Source organism: Oncorhynchus clarkii, chromosome 22, assembly GCF_045791955.1.
Source record: "Oncorhynchus clarkii lewisi isolate Uvic-CL-2024 chromosome 22, UVic_Ocla_1.0, whole genome shotgun sequence".
Classification (NCBI taxonomy): Eukaryota; Metazoa; Chordata; class Actinopteri; order Salmoniformes; family Salmonidae; genus Oncorhynchus; species Oncorhynchus clarkii.
This window is the reverse complement of record NC_092168.1, coordinates 36,553,000-36,573,386: the sequence shown is the minus strand read 5'-3', so window position 1 is coordinate 36,573,386 and position 20,387 is coordinate 36,553,000. Positions and strand designations below refer to the sequence as shown.

The 20,387-nt window shown below is 40.2% G+C and overlaps 1 protein-coding gene and 2 non-coding genes across 3 annotated transcripts; all 3 read left to right on the top strand.

The window, feature by feature from the left end:
• Window positions 1-13,940: 13,940 nt before the first annotated feature.
• On the top strand, window positions 13,941-17,727 carry LOC139380832 (MKI67 FHA domain-interacting nucleolar phosphoprotein-like). The gene is made up of 6 exons (XM_071123923.1): window positions 13,941-14,188; window positions 14,517-14,645; window positions 15,839-15,947; window positions 16,104-16,315; window positions 16,472-16,534; window positions 16,932-17,727. The coding sequence occupies exons 1-6, from the start codon at window positions 14,069-14,071 to the stop codon at window positions 17,187-17,189; spliced, it is 891 nt and encodes a 296-aa protein (XP_070980024.1). The 5' UTR covers window positions 13,941-14,068; the 3' UTR covers window positions 17,190-17,727.
• Window positions 14,790-14,917, top strand: LOC139381037 (small nucleolar RNA ACA64). Its single transcript, XR_011628506.1, has one exon. It is a non-coding gene; the product is annotated as a small nucleolar RNA ACA64 (small nucleolar RNA).
• LOC139381038 (small nucleolar RNA ACA64) lies at window positions 16,627-16,752 on the top strand. The gene has a single exon (XR_011628507.1). It is a non-coding gene; the product is annotated as a small nucleolar RNA ACA64 (small nucleolar RNA).
• Window positions 17,728-20,387: the final 2,660 nt, after the last annotated feature.

The window sequence follows — 20,387 nt, the reverse complement described above, 5'->3', positions numbered from 1 at the left end:
GGAGCCTCTTAAAGAAGAAGTTACAGGTCTGTGAGAGCCAGAAATCTTGCTTATTTGTAGGTGACCAAATACTTATTTTCCACCATAATTTGCAAATAAATTCATAAAAAATCCTACAATGTGATTTTCTGGATTTTTTTTCTCATTTTGTCTGTCATAGTTGAAGTGTACCTATGATGAAAATTACAGGCCTCTCTCATCTTTTTAAGTGGGAGAACTTGCACAATTGGTGGCTGACTAAATACTTTTTTGCCCCACTGTATTCTTCATTCCTTGTGTGTATAAGGTAGTTGTTGTGAAATTGTTAGGTTAGATTACTCGTTGGTTATTACTGCATTGTCGGAACTAGAAGCACAAGCATTTCGCTACACTCGCATTAACATCTGCTAACCATGTGTAAACAAATTAAATTTGATCTGATTTGAAGCTTGTCTGAGAGGATGGCTTTGGTCACCTTGTCCATGTCCATGATTGGAGTCACAGGAAGACCCTCCAGCTTCTCCATGTCACTCCGAGGGAGAGCAGTAGAGAACAGGATGTGGTGAGAAAATCCACACCACAGACTTAATTAGTATTATCCACTCTATTCTCCATTCAGAAGGAAGCAGTGTTTTAGCCATGATTTATATGCATAGTCATGTGTATATTGGAAACATAACAAATATCTGGGTTGTTGTGGTTAGTTACCTGGTTGGAGAACTCCTCCTGCAGGAGGCAGTCCAAACAGGGCTCAGCCACGTCCATGGGCCGTGTCTCGTTGAAGTCACTCACTTTGATCATGATCATTATCAGCTGGAAGGAGACGGGGGGACATTACCATCACTTTAATCCAGTTGGGAAGATTCCCAGGCTTTCAACTGGATCTCGTTATGCCTTGTCATGTCAATGGCCAGGATGCATCGAAGAATAATAAATAAAATGCATTGAGTTCCCTTATGGAAAAATCACATGAAATTCACATATTATCTCATGTGTGAAGTTAATATGATAACGTGATAACATACAGTTGAAGTCAGAAGTTTACATACACCTTAGCCAAATACATTTATATTCAGTTTCACAATTCCTGACATTTAATCCTAGGTAAAATTCCCTGTCTTAGGTCAGTTAGGATCACCACTTTATTTTAAGAATGTAAAATGTCAGAATAATAGTAGAGAGAATGATTTTTTTCAGCTTTTATATCTTTCATCACATTCCCAGTGGGTCAGAAGTTTACATACACTCAATTAATATTTGGTAGTATTGCCTTTAAATTGTTTAACTTGGGTCAAATGTTTCAGGTAGCCTTCCACAAGCTTCTCACAATAAGTTGGGTGAACTTTGGCCCATTCCTCCTGACAGAGCTGGTGTAACTGAGTCAAGTTTGTAGGCCTCCTTGCTCGCACACACTTTTTCAGTTCTTACCACAAATTTTCTATGGGATTGAGGTCAGGGCTTCGTGATGGCACTCCAATACATTGACTTTGTTGTCCTTAAGCCATTTTGCAACAAATGTGGAAGTAGGCTTGGGGTCATTATCCATTTGGAAGACCCATTTGTGACCAAGCTTGAACTTCCTGACTGATGTCTTGAGATCAATATCCCCATATCAATATGTCTTGCTTCAATATATCCACATAATTTTCCGACCTTATGACGCCATCTATTTTGTGAAGTGCACCAGTCCCTTCTGCAGCAAAGCACCCACACAACATGATGTTGCCACCCCCGTGCTACACAGTTGGGATGGTGTTCTTCGGCTGCAAGCCTCCCCCTTTTTCCTCCAAACATAACAATGGTCATTATGGCCAAAAAGACCAGAGGACATTTCTCCAAAAAGTACGATATTTGTCCCCATGTGCAGTTGCAAACTGTAGTGTGGCTTTTTTATGGAGGTTTTTGAGCAGTGGCTTCTTCCTTGGTGAGCCGCCTTTCAGGTTATGTCAATATTGGACTTGTTTTACGGTGGATATAGATACCTTTGTACCTGTTTCCTCCAGCATCTTCACAAGGTCCTTTGCTGTTGTTCTGGGATTGTTTTGCACTTTTCACACCAAAGTACGTTCATCTCTAGGAGTCTCCTTCCTGAGCGGTATGAATGCTCCATGGTCCCATGGTGTTAATACTTGCGTACTATTGTGTGTACAGATGAACGTGGTACCTTCAGGCATTTTGAAATTGCTCCCAAGGATGAACAAGACTTGTGGAGGTCTACAATTTTTTTTCTGAGGTCTTGACTGATTTCTTTTGATTTTACCATGATGTCAAGCAAAGAGGCACTGAGTTTGAAGGTAGGTCTTGAAATATATCCACAGGTACACCTCCAATAGGCTAATTGACATCATTGAGTCAATCAGAAGCTTCTAAAGCCATGACATCATTTTCTGGAATTTTCCAAGCTGTTGAAAGGCACAGTCAACTTAGTATATGTAAACTTCTGACCCACTGGAATTGTGATACGGTGAATTTTAATTGAAATAATCTGTCTGTAAACAATTGTTAGGAAAATGAACATGCACAAAGTAGATGTCCTCCCCGAATTGCCAAAACTATAGTTTGTTAACAAGAAATGAGTGGTTAAGAAACGAGTTCTAATGACTCCAACCTAAGTATATTAACTTCCGACTTCAACTGTAAACCTACATGTGAGAACACGATCTCATGTGAAATAAATTTGTCAACATGGGAATGAATAATTTCAACGTGATACCATGACACTACATGTGACAACATTTGAGCACACATTAATTCAATTTAAACAGTCATGATCCCCTGCAGGTTTTGTATAGTTTCCATTTTGTTCCAGGGACGTTCTTAGAATGTTGTGTCATGGTGGCATGGAAGTTTTTGCCTATTTGCGATGAAAATATGGTAAATCTACAACTAGTTACTGTATTTTTACAGCTAAATTCAGGTCTTAATGTTAAAGGACTGTATGCTGATTACTTGGGACTCAACCTCCCTTGGGATTTTAACACACAACTTCTTGGTGGCTAGCAACCTGAAGTTCCTGCTGCGCCACCAGGTCTGTGGACATAATGGAGATTTGCTAGAATACATATCTACACTTTGCCTGAAGCTTCAATAAAAAGAAAGTAAATATATACAACAAGTTATTTCTATATAATGACAGTATTCTGCTGTTTTATAATTACTGTAAAATCTTGTACCGTGACCACAATTTGGACTTGGCCTTAAATGGGATTTGAACTCATAAGTTATTGTTTGCTATCAACCTGAAATGTCCTGCAACACTGCAGCTACACAACCAGATCTGTGAGCGTGAAAGAGATATGGCCACAGACTTATTGGCAAGAATTACTAAAAGCTGCCCAGAATCAAGTAAATAATTATCAAATTATCACCACCAATGTAAAACTAGTAGTGCTCAAGGTCCCTTGATGTAAAGTATACATTAATTCTTTGGGGATTTGAACTTTCTACCTCCTGGTTGTGAGGGCATCAATGTTTCTGCAGTGCCACCAGTTTCATACTAATGCTTTGGAACATATATTAACACAATCTAAACAAATAAGGGTATGTTACAGTGTTGTTACTTGGGGTACCAAATGTTAAAGGTACACTTCACAGGTCTACATACAGTTTGGTACCTTGTAGGTATATTGGGACATTTTTCTACTCAATATTTTGAATATAAGGTACGATCATCACTGCGTTGTGATAGGTGGGAGCAATGGGGCTCACTAGCATATGTAGGGGCATGGTCACATATGTGTATTTGTGCCAACTGTCAATGGAAGTTTAAGTGGTTGTAGAAGTTTAAGTGGCATTTTCCAGTAATTTATTTGCAACTTGTCAGCAGGTTATTGTAAGCTCACAATAACTTACTGGCAAAATGTTGCCAGTAACCTACAGGACACTTGATGCCACTAACAATCTTGACAGTAAACTACTGTGGCTACACTGACTCTTCTGTTGACAACATGCACATCACTTGCTGATTGGCAGCCACTGTAACAGTATGTTGCCAATCAGAAGATTGCAGGTGTGGCTATTAGCTAGCTCTTGTTGGTCTCCCATAAGAGGAGTTAATATGCTCTGTTCGTAAACATTAAGCTAGTGCACTTAAAAAATATATATATATATTTTTTGCCCTTTTTTGTGTTACAAAGTATAATGGATTTCTATTATAGTCCAGTTGGGGCGGTAATGCAACATATTTGATGCCAACCACCGTTAAACTCCAAAGAAGAAGGAATCTTGTACACTTCTCCGGTGAGAGAAAGGCAGGTTGAGGTTGCCAGGATTAGAGCAGTACAGAAGGTGCCGTATGCTGAGGCAGTGAAGAGATTAGTAGAGGAAGATGGGTCCAGGGCGAGGGATCCTAAGAGCATCCCTGTGAGTAGGCTGAGGCCAATAGAGAGTCAAAGGAATAACATGTGCTTCAGTAAGGTTGGTTTCTTAGCGTTCATTCATTCACTGTACTGCAGAAATTATATTTTATTTCAGGTCATGAAACGTTTATATTTTTTGTTCCGTATATAAAATTACAGTATAGAAAAAATAACGTGTTTTTTAATTTTATTTTTACAGTTTTACAGCGTATCTAAAGTGTACTGTAAGTTGCAATTGCATGTGAGGCATGCCAAGTTAATTTTCCGGGCAGACCAAAAAGTACCCAAGTGCATTGCGATTGACAGTAAATATATAGCAAATTACTGTAGAAATGTACTGTATAATGACAAAAAAATTCCACAAAATTAACAGGAATGGTAAACAGTGGTTTCATGTTGAACCACATGATTTCACTTGTGGAAAATGACATAATTTCATACATGAAACATGACATTTCATGTGAAATCATGTGAAAACTTGTTTTTGTAACACTTCACGTGTGACATTTCAAATGTGAAAATGTAAACTTTTTTCAAATACTCCAGGCATTCAAGTCCTAGACTGTTCTCTCTGCTACCGCATGGCAAGTCGTACCGATGCACAAAGTCTGGAACCAACAGGACCCTGAACAACTTCTACCAGTCAGTATCTGGTGTGAACATCATTTGCCTCGTGTAGTGCGACGCATCTCCTTCTCATAGAGTTGATCAGGCTGTTGATTTTGGCCTGTGGAATGTTGTCCCACTCCTGTTCAGTGACTGTGCGAAGTAGCTGGATATTGGCGGGAACTGGAACACCCTGTTGTACACGTCGATCCAGAGCATCCCAAACATGCTCAGCGGGTGACATGTGAGGTGAGTATGCAGGCGATGGAAGAAAGGGCATTTTCAGCTTCCAGGAATTGTGTACAGATCCTTGCAGCATGGGGCTGTGCATTATCATGCTAAAAAATTAGCTGATGCCGCTGGATGAATGGCACGACAATGGGCCTCAGGATCTTGTCACAGTTTTTCCTGTGCAATCAAATTGCCATCGATAAAATGCAATTGTGTTGGTTGTCCGTAGCTTATGCCTGCCCATACCATAACCCCACTGCCACCATGGGGCACTCTGTTAACAACATTGACATCAGCAAACCGCTCGCCCACATGACGCCATACATGCTGTCTGCCATCTGCCTGGTACAGTTGAAACCCGGGATTCATCCATGTAGAGCACACTTCTCCAGAGTGCCAGTGGCCATCAAAGGTGAGCATTTGCAGGTCAGGTTAAGACCCTGGTGAGGATGACGAGCATGTAGATGAGCTTCCCCGAGACAGTTTCTGACAGTTAGTGCAGAACTTCTTCAGTTGTGCAAACCCACAGTTTCATCAGTTGTCTGGGTGGCTGGTCTCAGACGATCCCGCAGGTGAAGAAGCCGGAAGTGGAGGTCCTGGGCTGACTTGGTTACACTTGATCTGCGGTTGTGAGGCCGGTTGGACATATTGCAAAATTCTCTAAAACAATGTTGGAAGCGGCTTATGGTAGAGAAATGAACATTCAATTCTCTGGCAACAGCTCTGGTGGACATTCTTGCAGTCAGCATGCCAACTCCATTTACTCCATTCCAGACATTATTATGAGCCATCCTCCCCTCAGCAGCAGCATTTTAGAGTGGCCTTTTATTGTCCCCAGAAGAAGGTGCACCAGTGTAATGATCATGCTGTTTAATCAGCTTCTTGATATGCGACACATGTCAGATGGATGGATTACCATGGCGAAGGAGACATGCTCACTAACAGGGATGTAGCAAATTAGTGCCTTAAATTTGAGAGAAATCCTTTTTTTTGTGCGGATTAATTTTTTAGGGGATTTTTTATTTCAGGTCATGAAACATTTATATTTTTGTTTCGTATATAGAATTACAGGATACAGTTATTTTGTTTTTGTTTTTACAGTTTTACAGCATCTAAAGTGTTTTATAAATTGCAATTGCAAGTGTGGCATGCCAAGTTAAGGAGTATTTCTGTCTGTAATAAAGCCCTTTTGTGGAGGAAAAACTCATTGTGATTGGCTAGGCCTGGTTCTCAAGTGGGTCCCTGCCCAGTGCGCCCCTGCCCAGTCATGTGAAATCCATAGATTAGGGCCTGATCAATTTATTTAAATTGACTGATGTCCTTATATGAACTGTAACACAGAAAAATCTTTGAAATTGTTGCATGTTGCATTTTATATTTTTGTTCAGTATATTTAATTAATTTGAGAGTTTTCTACATAGTTGTCTAATGTTGCTGGGGAATATGATTCTGTTTTAATGTTACTCCTGAATAAATATCATTGTTTTTCTTGTGTATTTTTAACATGGATGAGATTTACTTTGAAGTTCAAGGTGTAGGAACACGTGGTGGCATAGCACAGAGATTAAAATCCAGAGAACCAAAAGCTTGCCAGTTCAAGTCCCAGGTAAGGACATGTTGAAAAATAATTACTGTATAAGTAAACATACACAATATAGTCATGTGTGTCTAATATGTGTTGAAAACATTCCTGTAAAATCTCATGTCAAAATGTGAATCCATATGTGAAAATGAATGTGATATGTTCCAAAAACACATGGTTCCACATGTGGAAATCCACATCAAGTGTTTTAAAACAAATGTATCATGTGATTTTCCAAATGTGAATCATGTGGTTTTCCATAAGGTTTGATGCACTTTACACACATTATGGTTAGATAACTGTAAACATGTGTTTGTGGTGGGGAGGCAGCTAAGAAATACATCATTTATTGATGATGCCCTCTTATCCAGTTATACTGTTCAGATGTCAAATTTCTGAAAATGTTGTTTTCATTCTGTAAGAAAGACCAACAGTGTACTGTTGTCATCTGAAAAGTTTATCCACACCATAGCCCAACTCCAGTCACCCATACCACCCTTAACTTCTCCAGAAACTCAAAAGCCACAGCAAAGTGGTGGTTCTCCAAGGGGGAGATTGTAGTGCAGGGTCACTTCAGTATGAACATTTCTCTGAAAGATAGGGCTGATGTGAGCTATCCGTTGACTCGGATGCACACACACTCACACACACACACACAGAGTGTGTACTACTGTATCTGTGGTGGTCAGATATAGTAGATGGGTCACCTGGTAGGCGTTGTTGTATCCCGTGTGATCAAGGTCGTGACAGACTGCAGAGGTCAGTATGGTGAGCAGGTCAATGGCGTCAATCTTACTTTTCAGATCACACATCTGGTCAGCCAGATCAGCCCACACATCTACCAGAGAATAAAGAATCATCTTAAGAGGAGAAGTCCAGAGAGAATACAGCTCAATGATGGATACTTGCTATAACATTCATCCACATGAATTATACTAATAGAAAACATTTACATTTGTTTTGGTTTATTGCTAAAGGACTTCTATGGTTGTGTGGTGTCACAGTGCTGTGTTATTACATGTTTAGTACAACTTAAATGTATATCTACCGGTACCGCCCTGTATATAGTCTTGCTATTGTATTTTACTGCTGCTCTTTAATTACTTGTTACTTTTATTTCTTATTCTTTAAAAAAAAATTACTGCGTTGTTGGTTAGGGGCTCGTTGTTGTATTCGGTGCATGTGACTAATAACATTTGATTTGATATTGAAATTGTACAGGCCAAGTAAAAAAAAGAACATCTACATCATGTTATCACTGGTTGGTCTTCAATAAATCAATGTCTTAGCTGGCAAACCACTGAATGATTCTATTGAGTATTTCTTCAATTGAGGGACGTGCATGTCCTTCACCAATTAGCAGTGGTGTAAAGTACCCTGACACCCAAAAGCACTCGTTACATTTTGAATGCTTAGCAGGACATAATTTTTTCTCTCCAAATTACTCACTTATCAAGAGAACATCCCTGGTCATCCCAACTGCCTTTGATCTGGCGGACTCACTAAACTTATGTCATCAGTCTGCATTGATACTTAAGTATATTTAAAACCAAATACTTTTAGACTTTTACTCAAGTACTATTTTACTGGGTGACTTTTACTTGAGTCATTTTATATTTATGGTATCTTTTATTTTTACTTAAATATGACAATTGGGTACTTTTTCCACCACTGCTCAAATCAAATCAAATCAAATCAAATCAAATTTTATTTGTCACATACACATGGTTAGCAGATGTTAATGCGAGTGTAGCGAAATGCTTGTGCTTCTAGTTCCGACAATGCAGTAATAACAAGTAATCTAACTAACAATTCCAAAACTACTGTCTTGTACACAGTGTAAGGGGATAAAGAATATGTACATAAGGATATATGAATGAGTGATGGTACAGAGCAGCATAGGCAAGATACAGTAGATGGTATCGAGTACAGTATGTACAAATGAGATGAGTATGTAAACAAAGTGGCATAGTTTAAAGTGGCTAGTGATACATGTATTACATAAGGATACAGTCGATGATATAGAGTACAGTATATACGTATGCATATGAGATGAATAATGTAGGGTAAGTAACATTATATAAGGTAGCATTGTTTAAAGTGGCTAGTGATATATTTACATCATTTCCCATCAATTCCCATTATTAAAGTGGCTGGAGTTGAGTCAGTGTCAGTGTGTTGGCAGCAGCCACTCAGTGTTAGTGGTGGCTGTTTAACAGTCTGATGGCCTTGAGATAGAAGCTGTTTTTCAGTCTCTCGGTCCCAGCTTTGATGCACCTGTACTGACCTCGCCTTCTGGATGATAGCGGGGTGAACAGGTAGTGGCTCGGGTGGTTGATGTCCTTGATGATCTTTATGGCCTTCCTGTGACATCGGGTGGTGTAGGTGTCCTGGAGGGCAGGTAGTTTGCCCCCGGTGATGCGTTGTGCAGACCTCACTACCCTCTGGAGAGCCTTACGGTTGAGGGCGGTGCAGTTGCCATACCAGGCGGTGATACAGCCCGCCAGGATGCTCTCGATTGTGCATCTGTAGAAGTTTGTGAGTGCTTTTGGTGACAAGCCGAATTTCTTCAGCCTCCTGAGGTTGAAGAGGCGCTGCTGCGCCTTCTTCACGATGCTGTCTGTGTGAGTGGACCAATTCAGTTTGTCTGTGATGTGTATGCCGAGGAACTTAAAACTTGCTACCCTCTCCACTACTGTTCCATCGATGTGGATAGGGGGGTGTTCCCTCTGCTGTTTCCTGAAGTCACAATCATCATGCTCACAACCCACTTCTCTGCAACTTCTACCGTGTAAGAAAGTCCGTTGGTACATTTTTCTAAGTAAAGTGGAAAAAGATAAATTACATTTGACATTTTAGTCATTTAGCAGACGCTCTTATCCAGAACGACTTACAGGAGCAATTGGGGTTTTGTTTCTTGCTCAAGGGCACATTGAATAGATGGGGAACTGACCAATTGTCAAAAGTTGGGGTGTTGAGGTACTGTCTCACTTCCTCTGATACCTTGAGGGAACTGTGGGGAACATAAAATGACTATTCTGTTATTTTCTTATGAAAAAAATAATCTCAGTTGCAACGCTACTATTCAAGCAATGTAGTTTGGATAAGAGTGGCATGAGCCTAAGATTCTATTCATTTGATATCACACTGTCTCTATTGACAGAGTGTAAAAAGCAAACCTGCCTCATCTGCAGGAACTTTTCCTGTACATGTTCACACTCCTCTCTGGTCTTGCACAGGGTTATCTTGTGGTTGAAAGGAGAGGACTTGTGTATTCTTCAGACAGCTCTTTGAACAGTCCAAGCCAGCTGAGATGTTCAACACTTTGTAGGGAGACGGATATAGTCGGCTAGGTGGAGAACACGGTGAAGTTACATACTGGTAAATGAATGAGCCTTTTCAAATAATTAATCAAATTGAAGCTGTGCAGCATCAAAAACACAACCTACCTCGAGTTTCTCCCGTAATGACTTCTCCTTTCTCTTTATCTCATACAATGTTGCAGGAGTCTCACCAGCCTCAATCAGGATCTTGTTCTCCAAGCCCTGCAGTCTGGGGTACAGAACATATGGCCCTACTGACTTACAAAGCTTCCTCACATGGGCAGACAGTTTCAGAACTGGCCCCAACCTTGTGAATGGTTGATTCTATATGTTTGCTATATTCTTTATTCTATATTACAGTACCAGTCAAACATTTGGACACACCTACTAATTTAAGGGTTGTTATTTATTTTTACTTGTTTTCTACATTTTAGAATAATAGTGAAGACATCAAAACTATGAAATAACACATGGAATAATGTAGTAACCAAAAAAGTGTTAAATCAAAATATAAAAAATCCTTGAATGAGTAGATGTGTCCAAACTTTTGACTGGTACTGTATATGTTCTTTACCTTTTCTCCATGGAGGAGGGGTCAAATCCTAGTGCCACAGCAAGCTCCACACCTGCAACATGAGGTACACAATTGATTAAAATACCAAAGTCAATATACACAGTATACAGTACAGGCCTTTATGAAACAAACAAGAGTTAGAACACAATAACAATGCAAGTCTGGCACTGTCAACCAAATCGCTCTGGTGCCATAGCACATAATACCTAACATCTCACTGTTGCAGTCAGCAGCCACCACCTCTAGCTTATAGCAGGAGTTAGGACTGGTGGGCTCCAGGCACGGGGAGATGTTGATGACGTTGCCCTAAGGGTTGTACAGCTTCAGAATGTCGTGGGGTCCCGCCTCAGCTGTCGAACAGATCTGGAAAGTAACAAACTTCAATCAATACTAGTTTGTCAGAGTTGGGTTTTGCAATCAAACACACAATCAGACACACACACACACTGCCCAGAGCTCTCTTCACAGCAGGTGAACAAAACACCACAAGCCTTTGATGTGCTCAGCATCTAGGCCAAGCTTTTTGCAATGATTTTCATACACACATAAGAGTAAATATTCTTGCCAGGGTGTTACGCCCTGGCCATAGAGAGGCTTTTATTCTCTATTTTGGTTAGGCCAGGGTGTGACTAGGGTGGGCATTCTATGTAATTGTTTCTATGTTTTTGTATGTCGTTTGTTTTGGCCGGGTATGGTTCTCAATCAGGGACAGCTGTCTGTTGTTGTCTCTGATTGAGAACCATACTTAGGTAGCTCTTGCCCACATGGGTTTTGTGGGTAGTTGTTTTCTGTTTTGTGTATTGCACCTTGCAGAACTGTTTGTTTTTGTTCAAGTGTTTGTATTTATTAAACATATGAATACTTACCACGCTGCACCTTGGTCCTCTTCTCCTTCTCCCGATGACATTCGTTACACAGGGGCAGTTCTGTAAAGGGGTTATCTAAAGCTATCACTCACACTGTGTTTAAATAGATGGTGAAAACATATTCCCAAGGAAGAACAGTGAGAAGAAAATAAGAGGGGAAAATTAGAACGGGAAAAAATCATATGTTGTTTGTGAGCTCCAAAGAGATTTGTCAGCACTCAAATCTAGCCAGTAGGCAGAAGCTTTGAAAGAAAATTAATTCTCATTAGATTAGAATCTATTAGATGCATTTCATTATATTTTATCATTCAATTACAGCCCTTCATGCCTGCACTTATTCAGAACCTTAAAGGGTTCTTCGGCTCCCATTAGAGAAACCTTTGAAGAACCCTTGTTGGTGGCAGGTAGAACCCTTTTGGTTCCAGAAAGAACTCTTTTGGGTTCCACGTAGAACCCTTTTTTACAGAGGGTTCTACGTGGAATCCAAAAGGGTTCTACCTGGAACCAAAAAAGGTTTTCCTATGGGGACAACCAAAGAACCCTTTTGGAACCCTTTTTTCTAAGAGTGTGTCATTGGTACTGTTTGGAAAATAATATTGTTAATATGTTATGTATTCATTTATTTGAAGGGACTTTCAGTAAATCCCCTTCCCTCATTTAGGAAAAGGCTATATGGACACTCCTGACATGCAAACCGATATCTAATTTCAGAAAAGTTTAGATTTAGGGTCAGGGCTAACAGTTTGGTTAAGGTTAGGACTTATGTAAGTGTCAGTTTTAGATTTTGGTTCGTTTTTTTGCAGGTCAGCAGTGTCCTTATGAGCTCTTCCACCTCAGAGAAACAATGGTGAGAGACCTCCCCTCTTAACTGTGATGTATTGTAGCTCTCGCCATAACCCTCACATTGATACGTCACATCTCTAGACTCCGTTCTAAAGATGCCATATGCACACCATATGTTAGCTGTGACAAAAATGCCATAAGTGCAGAGTGTTGATTTTAGCTGCGCCTGCGTCTCACTGTCTGTAGGTTCTAACCTGTTAGTGCATGCTTGACGCTTCATCTCTCTCTCTATCGATACAGACTGTCTGCTTATTTTTTCAATGGATCTCTCTAGTTGAGGACAGGGATTGAATGTGTTTGCCTCTCCTGATGGACTGCAGTTATGTAACTCTTTTAGGTCTCATAGGCTGTGATTACACAGGCAGCCGAATTCTGATACTTTGCCCAATCATTGGTTAGATCAGATCTTTTGCCAATAATTGGGCAAAAGATCAGAATTGGGCTTCCTATGTAAACACAGACACAGTGCTTTACTTGAGTTCTGATCCACCGTTCGCTCTGGTAGAGAAGCAATGGGAGATCTCTGTGCTTTTAACTTTTCTCTCTCTGTACTTTTTATTTCTGAGATTTTGAGATGTTTTTCATATCAGAGTTATTGTAATACTTGGTGTAAATTGCAATCTACATCGTCTATAGTTTTAAGCAGGCTGCAAAAGGTAATGCATTTTGATGTTACATTAAAAAAAACACACTGGATATGATCAAAAACTAAATTATGTTCCAAACAACAAAATATGACTTATACTACATTTCAAAGATAATTAAATAATAAGGTGATATTATTTGAATTGCCTACCTTTGACATCCTGGGTAGGTCAATCCACTGGAAACTCTGCCTGCTCTAGGAAACTCTGCCTGCTTTAGGAAACTCTGCCTGCTTCCTTCCTATTTTCTTATGACAACAGCTGTTATCCAGAGGTGGAAAAAGTCATAAAAAGTCATACTTGAGTTAAAGTAAAGATACCTTTATAGAAAATGACTACTTGAGTAAAAGTCTAAAAGTATTTGGTTTAAAATATACTTAAATATCAAATGTAAAAGTATAAATAATTTCAAATTCATTATATTAAGCAAACCAGATGGCACCATTTTCTTGTTTTTTTTATTTACGGAAAGCCAGGGGCACACTCCAACACTCAGACATAATTTACAAACAAAGCATTTTGGTTTAGTGAGTCCGCCAGATCAGAGGCAGAAGGCATGACCAGGGATGTTCGGTTGACAAGTGCTTGAATTAGACTATTTTCGTGTCCTGCTAAGCATTCAAAATGTAAGGAGTATATTTGGTTGTCAAGGAAAATGTATGGAGTAAAAAGTACAATATTTTCTTTAGGAATGTAGTGAAGTAAAAGTAGTCAAAAATAGAAATCGTAAAGTACAGATATATATATATAAAAAAAAACTACTTAAATAGTACTTTCAAGTATTTCTACTTAAGTACTTTACACCACTGCTGTTATCATAATAAAATAAGAATAAATGTGTTGTGGGTCCAATCAAGAGATGCCTTGCTATCCCTCCGGCCCATAGGTGACGCTGTTTAGAAATAAGGACAACTCTAGTTGACTCAACTAACTCGTCGTTGAGTGTATTCACGTGGGTTACTGGGCGGAAGAGAAGAAAACGTGGTCATTTTGGGATCGGAACGTCGTGTGTTCTCTCTCGCGAATAGTTTTACTTCTGTTAAAAATAATAAAATAACTGTCATGACAGAAACAAAGGCACCGGCGGCCACTAAGCCGAATAAAGCTTTACTTGCTTTGAACCCTAAAGAGGAGGCTGAATTCAAGAAGAAAGTCCAGGAGGTGAAGAAGCGACCCAACAAGGTTAGTTTTCCCAAACGCATGCGACTCTGCCAGTGGCCTGAAAGCTAACTACAATCCACATGTGGAACTTGCAATCTAGCTAGAATGCTACATTTAAATAATAATCCTCGTTTATTTAAAAAAAATGACTTGTTAGTTCATCCAACCATTTGATTTCTTAGATTGTTTCATCAAGCGATGTGCTGCTAGTCACTAACTTGCTAACTATTTTTAATTTATTAACTTGCTAGCTAACGAGCTAACGTTAGCAATCAAACTCGGACAGAGTATTGATGTTCTTAGTACATTTTGGATTATGCTTTGACACATTTTACTCATTTTTCTACAGGGACACCAAATAAGTCCAGGAGTGATTTATGTTGGTCACCTTCCCACTGGCTTGTTTGAACCTCAGCTCAAATCCTACTTTGAACAGTTTGGAAAAGTCGTCAGGTTACGACTGGCCAGGAGTAAAAAGGTATCGTCGGTCTTTGATCAGTGATCTTATGAATAAGATGGTGGATATTTCCAGCCTACTTACTTGTCAAGGCACACATGTAATTTCTATTTTGACAAACATACTTTCACATGCGTATCACTTGATTCATCACAGGTTTATGGCACCGTCTGAAAATTACCTCAGGTGTACCAGTTGCCTGGGGTGAGATAACAGTGCCTACAGTATTGTGGTACGTTAAGCTTATTGCCTGCTCTGTATAGCAGTGTGATTAAACCCATGTGCCCACACTAACTTACTGTACAACCACTCATGCATAGCTATATATCATTAATGGCAAGTGAACATGGATATAATTAGTGTTTTATGGTAAAAACCGAAATAATACATGATGTGATAGAGATCGGGTTGAGGGTAACCCGTTCATAGACTCTAACTACCTTTAGCGCCTACTGAGGATAGTATTTTATGGCCAGAGAGCCCTGATGCACGTTCTAAACTTTAAAATGCATTTGTTGTGGTAATGTTTTTAGAAACATAAAGAACACCTTTCATATCACCCATAAATAATTGTCTAAAAACAGCAGGTTAACTTACTACACCTATAGGTTAAGGGTTAGTTTTTCCACACAACCATGTCTCTAGCATGTGCTGAACTCCTGTGCATGACTGGGGAGTATGTGTAGTTTGTCAACTGGAGGCGCACACAGCATATGGATCTAGCACTCTAAAACTGCTACAGTACGCATATCTTTTTTTTATATTAAACTTTCTTTCTCGCTGATATGAAAGATGAGGGTCACATGTTTTGAAAACCGCAAGTGTAACAGTATAGACTTTACGTCCGTCCTCTCGACCTGGGCGCGAACCAGGCACGCTCTGCACACGTCAACAGTCACCCTCGAAGCATTGTTACCCATCGCTCCACAAAAGCCCTGGCCCTTGCAAGGCAAGGGGAACCACAACTTCAAGGTCTCAGAGCAAGTGACGTCACCACTAGCGCGCACCACCACTAACTAGCTAGCCATTTCGCATCGGCTACACAAGCAATGATGGTCATTTCTAGAAGTTTAAACACAGCCTCAGAATTGTCGTTCACACGTAGCCAACGGTGGCTTTATCGAACGGCAGAAAACCCCATGGATAAGAGGGGGTTTCGAGAGCTAGATTGGGGGGGGGATCCAGTGAAAAACATTTGATCTTTCTCCTCTCAGACAGGTGGGAGCAAAGGTTATGCATTTGTGGAGTTCGACTGCGATGACGTTGCCAAGATCGTGGCTGAGACCATGAACAACTACCTGATGGGCGAGAGATTAATCAAATGTAAGTTCTGAAGAAATAAGATGCCTTTTTGCTCCTAATTTAAACAGTCATACGTTCAGGTCTAACGTTTGCCCCTTGCTCTTGATGTCTTGAAGTGTGTTTGTTTTGTGGGAGGAGAGAAGAGATGCACCAATAAAGTTGTATTCTGTTCCACAGGTCACCTGGTCCCCGCTGAGAAGGTGCATGAGAAGCTGTTTGTGGGATCACAGAGAGAGTTTAAGAAGCCCAGGCAGCCTGCTGTGGCTCGCTATAACAAGAGACACACACCAGAGGAGGTCACGGAGATGACTGGAAGGCTACTGCGCAAAGAGTCCAAGCTCCGCAAGAGGCTGGCAGAGAAGGGAATTGACTATGACTTCCCAGGATTTGTAAGTTTTGCATTTGACTCAACGGTTCAATAGATGTTTCTTTGTGTGAAATTAAAGTTAAAATTCAATACGTTCACATTTTTAAAACAATTTGAATGTATTGAATTTGAACCTGCATTATTGACTTGTATCCTAATCTATTGTAAACCCTTGAAGGCTTCCCAAGTGCCACAGAAGAAAAAGTTAAATGACACCGTGAATGCGTCCACATGTAGTGAGGTAAGGACAATTAATCAGAAAATAACACTTATTTGAATGACTACATTGAACTACAGAATGCTTTTTTGTTGCATATAGCTATGCTTTTTGGCACATTCTGAAACTTACCTCAGGTGTACCAGTTGTCTGGGGTGAGAACTGTGCCAACAGTATTGTGGTACGTTAAGCTTATTGCCTGCTCTGTATAGCAAGGTGATTAAACCCATGTGCCCACAATCACATCACGATATCTAACAAGTAAATGATTCTCACACTCAGTAAGAATAATACCCACTCATTGACTTGTTATGCACAGTGAACATGTTCCCACCCATAGAGATACATCAATAGAGGCCGACCTCATAGAGACCCATAGCTTTGGGTATAACATCCTCTGTGTTGATATGTTTCCCCTCAGGATGTCACCCCAGTGTGCACCCCCTCTGTCCTGGAGAGGAGGAGGTCCATGAAGATCAATGAAGATGACAGCGACGGTGAAATCATCATCAAGAATACACCAGCCCCCAAAAAGTCCAGAGGCAAAAGTGAAAGAGCAGAGTCAGATGACGAGTGCTCCTCAGAGGAGGAGACTGAGGAGTCCTCCTTCCTAGAAGGGGGAGAAGAGCCTTCGGAGGATGATGTGGAGCCCATTGTCAAGGAAGGAGGCGCTGATTGAACGAACGCCAACACCGACGTTGAAGGACAATAACTTGTTATAATTGCCTTGCATGTAAAGCAGAGACATGTGTACATGGTGGTTGGTTGGTCCTCTATATAATTTCCCAGAGGAGAATGGCTAAAGAGCCAATGACTGTTGGCAGTTGAGGTTTAACCTACGAACCCTTATAGCGCCCCCTAAAGCCCCACAGCTATACCATAAGATGGAATGACAAAGCAGAAAATTAACTTGTTATGTCTTTGGTGGCTCGTAAATGAGGCACGCCTAATTGTAAATTTAACAAGCTATGAGAAAACAACCATTCTCAGTAGTTGGGTGGGGTTGCATTTGACTGGAGCCATACAGACTAAAAATATTGAGTTATCATTATTTTTTGTCGGTATTAGCGACATGGACTCGTGGATATCATCCACCTGCAGTCATTTTTGATTGTTTATTTGTCAATGTGCTTTGTTATTCTGGGTTGTCAAAATAAATGGTCATGATCTGTAATACATATAAAAGCTTGACTTTGGGTTTGGATATCACATCATAATGCCGTGACAGCCGTCTATTCTATGTGAAAATATCGGTTTATGCCAGAAGATGTCGCTGAGGACTAGTGGCTTACGCCTCGTTCACACCGACAGGGTTTTTCATTATGGTACAGCAGAAGTGCAGTAATTTCCAATGGAAAGCAGCGTCTGTGGTGCAGTTGCTGTGCGTTCTGTGGTGTATATGTTGGATTTATCTGACGTATGCATCAATCTACGCGTAGACGGCTTGACAAAAATTGTAGCAGAAGGTGACTTGAACTTTTGTTCCACACATCCAGATGTTGCACACTATTTTGCGCAGACACTATTGGTGTGATCAAGGCGTTACTATTTTGACAGGTTCAGAGCAACAGGACATGAGTCGCTTGGGTGGCTCTTGCACCATTGCGCCTCCCTTCACATAAACTACTGAGTTGCTGTAGCACTCTTCAAATTTAGAAACGCTGCATTCACACAACTATTAGCCACATCGAGGGCGATTTAATCCGCTGAAGGAAATATATTTAGGAGAGAAGTAGTGAACAGAAATGTGCATTCGCTAATTTCCAAGCGCATCCCCACGTCAATACCATTCTTGTCCAGTAAACGGTATTCCGGGTGGCGACTGAGGTGCCTCGATGCTGCTCAATAGTCATAACCCGACAATATTTACAAAGACTTCAGAAATTTGTATTGATCTTTCTGAGTATGGCATGGTAAGTAATAAGACAAACCGTTTCAAATGTATGCATGCTTTCATTCAGAATAGATTATCACGTTGTGTGAAGTAACGTTAGCTAACAGTAAGCTAGCTATGTGTGGTGTTACATTTAACGTTAGCTAATTAATGAAAAAGGGCTAGCGCTAGTTCAAATAACATAGGGTATCTACTGTAACGCTTGACTCCGGTCAGTAGTTGCTACAATCGTCAAAATATGCGGTTGTTTTTGAACGTGTTTCCATTTAACTGTCAGTCTCTTATAGGAATTAGTGGTATATTTTAACCAGACAGCGCTTGACTAAGCAATAACTGGCAAGCACATACGACTGCTGCTGTTGGCTAGCTGTCAGCCACAAGCAGATACAAAAGCTAGCTAACGTTAAGTACAGTAGAAAACTGTACAAGGCTACTTGTGCAATAATTCAAGCACACGGATGCTTGTCATAATTGTGTCTGTTTATTTATTGTAGGCAGCTAATCGTTTCTGCGTTCTCTGTGTTTTCAGTGTAAATACCAAAATAATGGTGCGTGACAAGTCTTGCTTGTGTTGTATGACTTCTTAGGTTGTGGGTCTGACAGTCTTTGTTTCTAAGTAATCCTCTGAGTGTGTTCTGTCTATTCATGCAATCAGACAGTCCCCACAAACTGAGAACCATGATAATACGGTCTTGGAACCATATAGCATGGTCCCAAGACTCCCATGGCATGATAACGACCATAGGAGTTAGCAAAACCACAGAGACTTTGGACCCGGGTATATCACCCATACATTTAACAGATATTTCATATAAAATTGCCTACTTCATGGTTCTTAGTTTGTGGGTAATGTCAGACTTTCTGACAGTGCAAATCTTTGTCCCTTTAGCAGTTTGGCATGTCTGACCGAACTCTGACTACAGTTGTATTGCCCAGACACAGACAAATTCGACATACTACTTAGGAGAATTATGCATTTCTTGCTGGCAGGTCACATCATACACAAACAAAGCCGATTTGATATGACGTGTCAACATTGCAGTAGGGCATTTCCATGTAAAGGACCCATGAGAAGCAACATCTGAAGTTCATAGGAGCATGTCAAATGAGTATTTCATTTTTTATTTTATTTTTTAAATAAAGGTGTATATATAAATTTTCCATCCTAAAAAATTTGTAATAAACAAAAGGTTTCATTTCTAGTCATATATGTAAAGCTTAATCAAGAGCAGTGATACTATCAACAGTAGTCATGTTAATGTTAATGTCACCTCTCCCAGTTCTTAATGACACCTACCACCTACCCTCTTTCCATTTAAGTATCCTCCCCGACTGGGCACCGGATGTCAATGGACGTAGAAATTTGGTCAGACCGCCTTGGCCAGACCAAATCTGAACCACTCAGATGTACAGTGCCTTGCGAAAGTATTCGGCCCCCTTGAACTTTGCGACCTTTTGCCACATTTCAGGCTTCAAACATAAAGATATAAAACTGTATTTTTTTGTGAAGAATCAACAACAAGTGGGACACAATCATGAAGTGGAACGACATTTATTGGATATTTCAAACTGTTTTAACAAATCAAAAACTGAAAAATTGGGCGTGCAAAATTATTCAGCCCCCAAAGTTAATACTTTGTAGCGCCACCTTTTGCTGCGATTACAGCTGTAAGTTGCTTGGGGCATGTCTCTATCAGTTTTGCACATCGAGAGACTGAATTTTTCCCATTCCTCCTTGCAAAACAGCTCGAGCTCAGTGAGGTTGGATGGAGAGCATTTGTGAACAGCAGTTTTCAGTTCTTTCCACAGATTCTCGATTGGATTCAGGTCTGGACTTTGACTTGGCCATTCTAACACCTGGATATGTTTATTTTTGAACCATTCCATTGTAGATTTTGCTTTATGTTTTGGATCATTGTCTTGTTGGATGACAAATCTCCGTCCCAGTCACAGGTCTTTTGCAGACTCCATCAGGTTTTCTTC

Bases quoted from the DNA above. Each gene is read 5' to 3' on its own strand.
- LOC139380832 (XM_071123923.1), top strand. From the start codon at position 14,069: ATGACAGAAACAAAGGCACCGGCGGCCACTAAGCCGAATAAAGCTTTA. The intron at 15,948-16,103 runs GTAAGTTCTGAA...TCTGTTCCACAG, and splicing joins GGGCGAGAGATTAATCAAAT to GTCACCTGGTCCCCGCTGAG. The intron at 16,316-16,471 runs GTAAGTTTTGCA...AAACCCTTGAAG, and splicing joins ACTATGACTTCCCAGGATTT to GCTTCCCAAGTGCCACAGAA.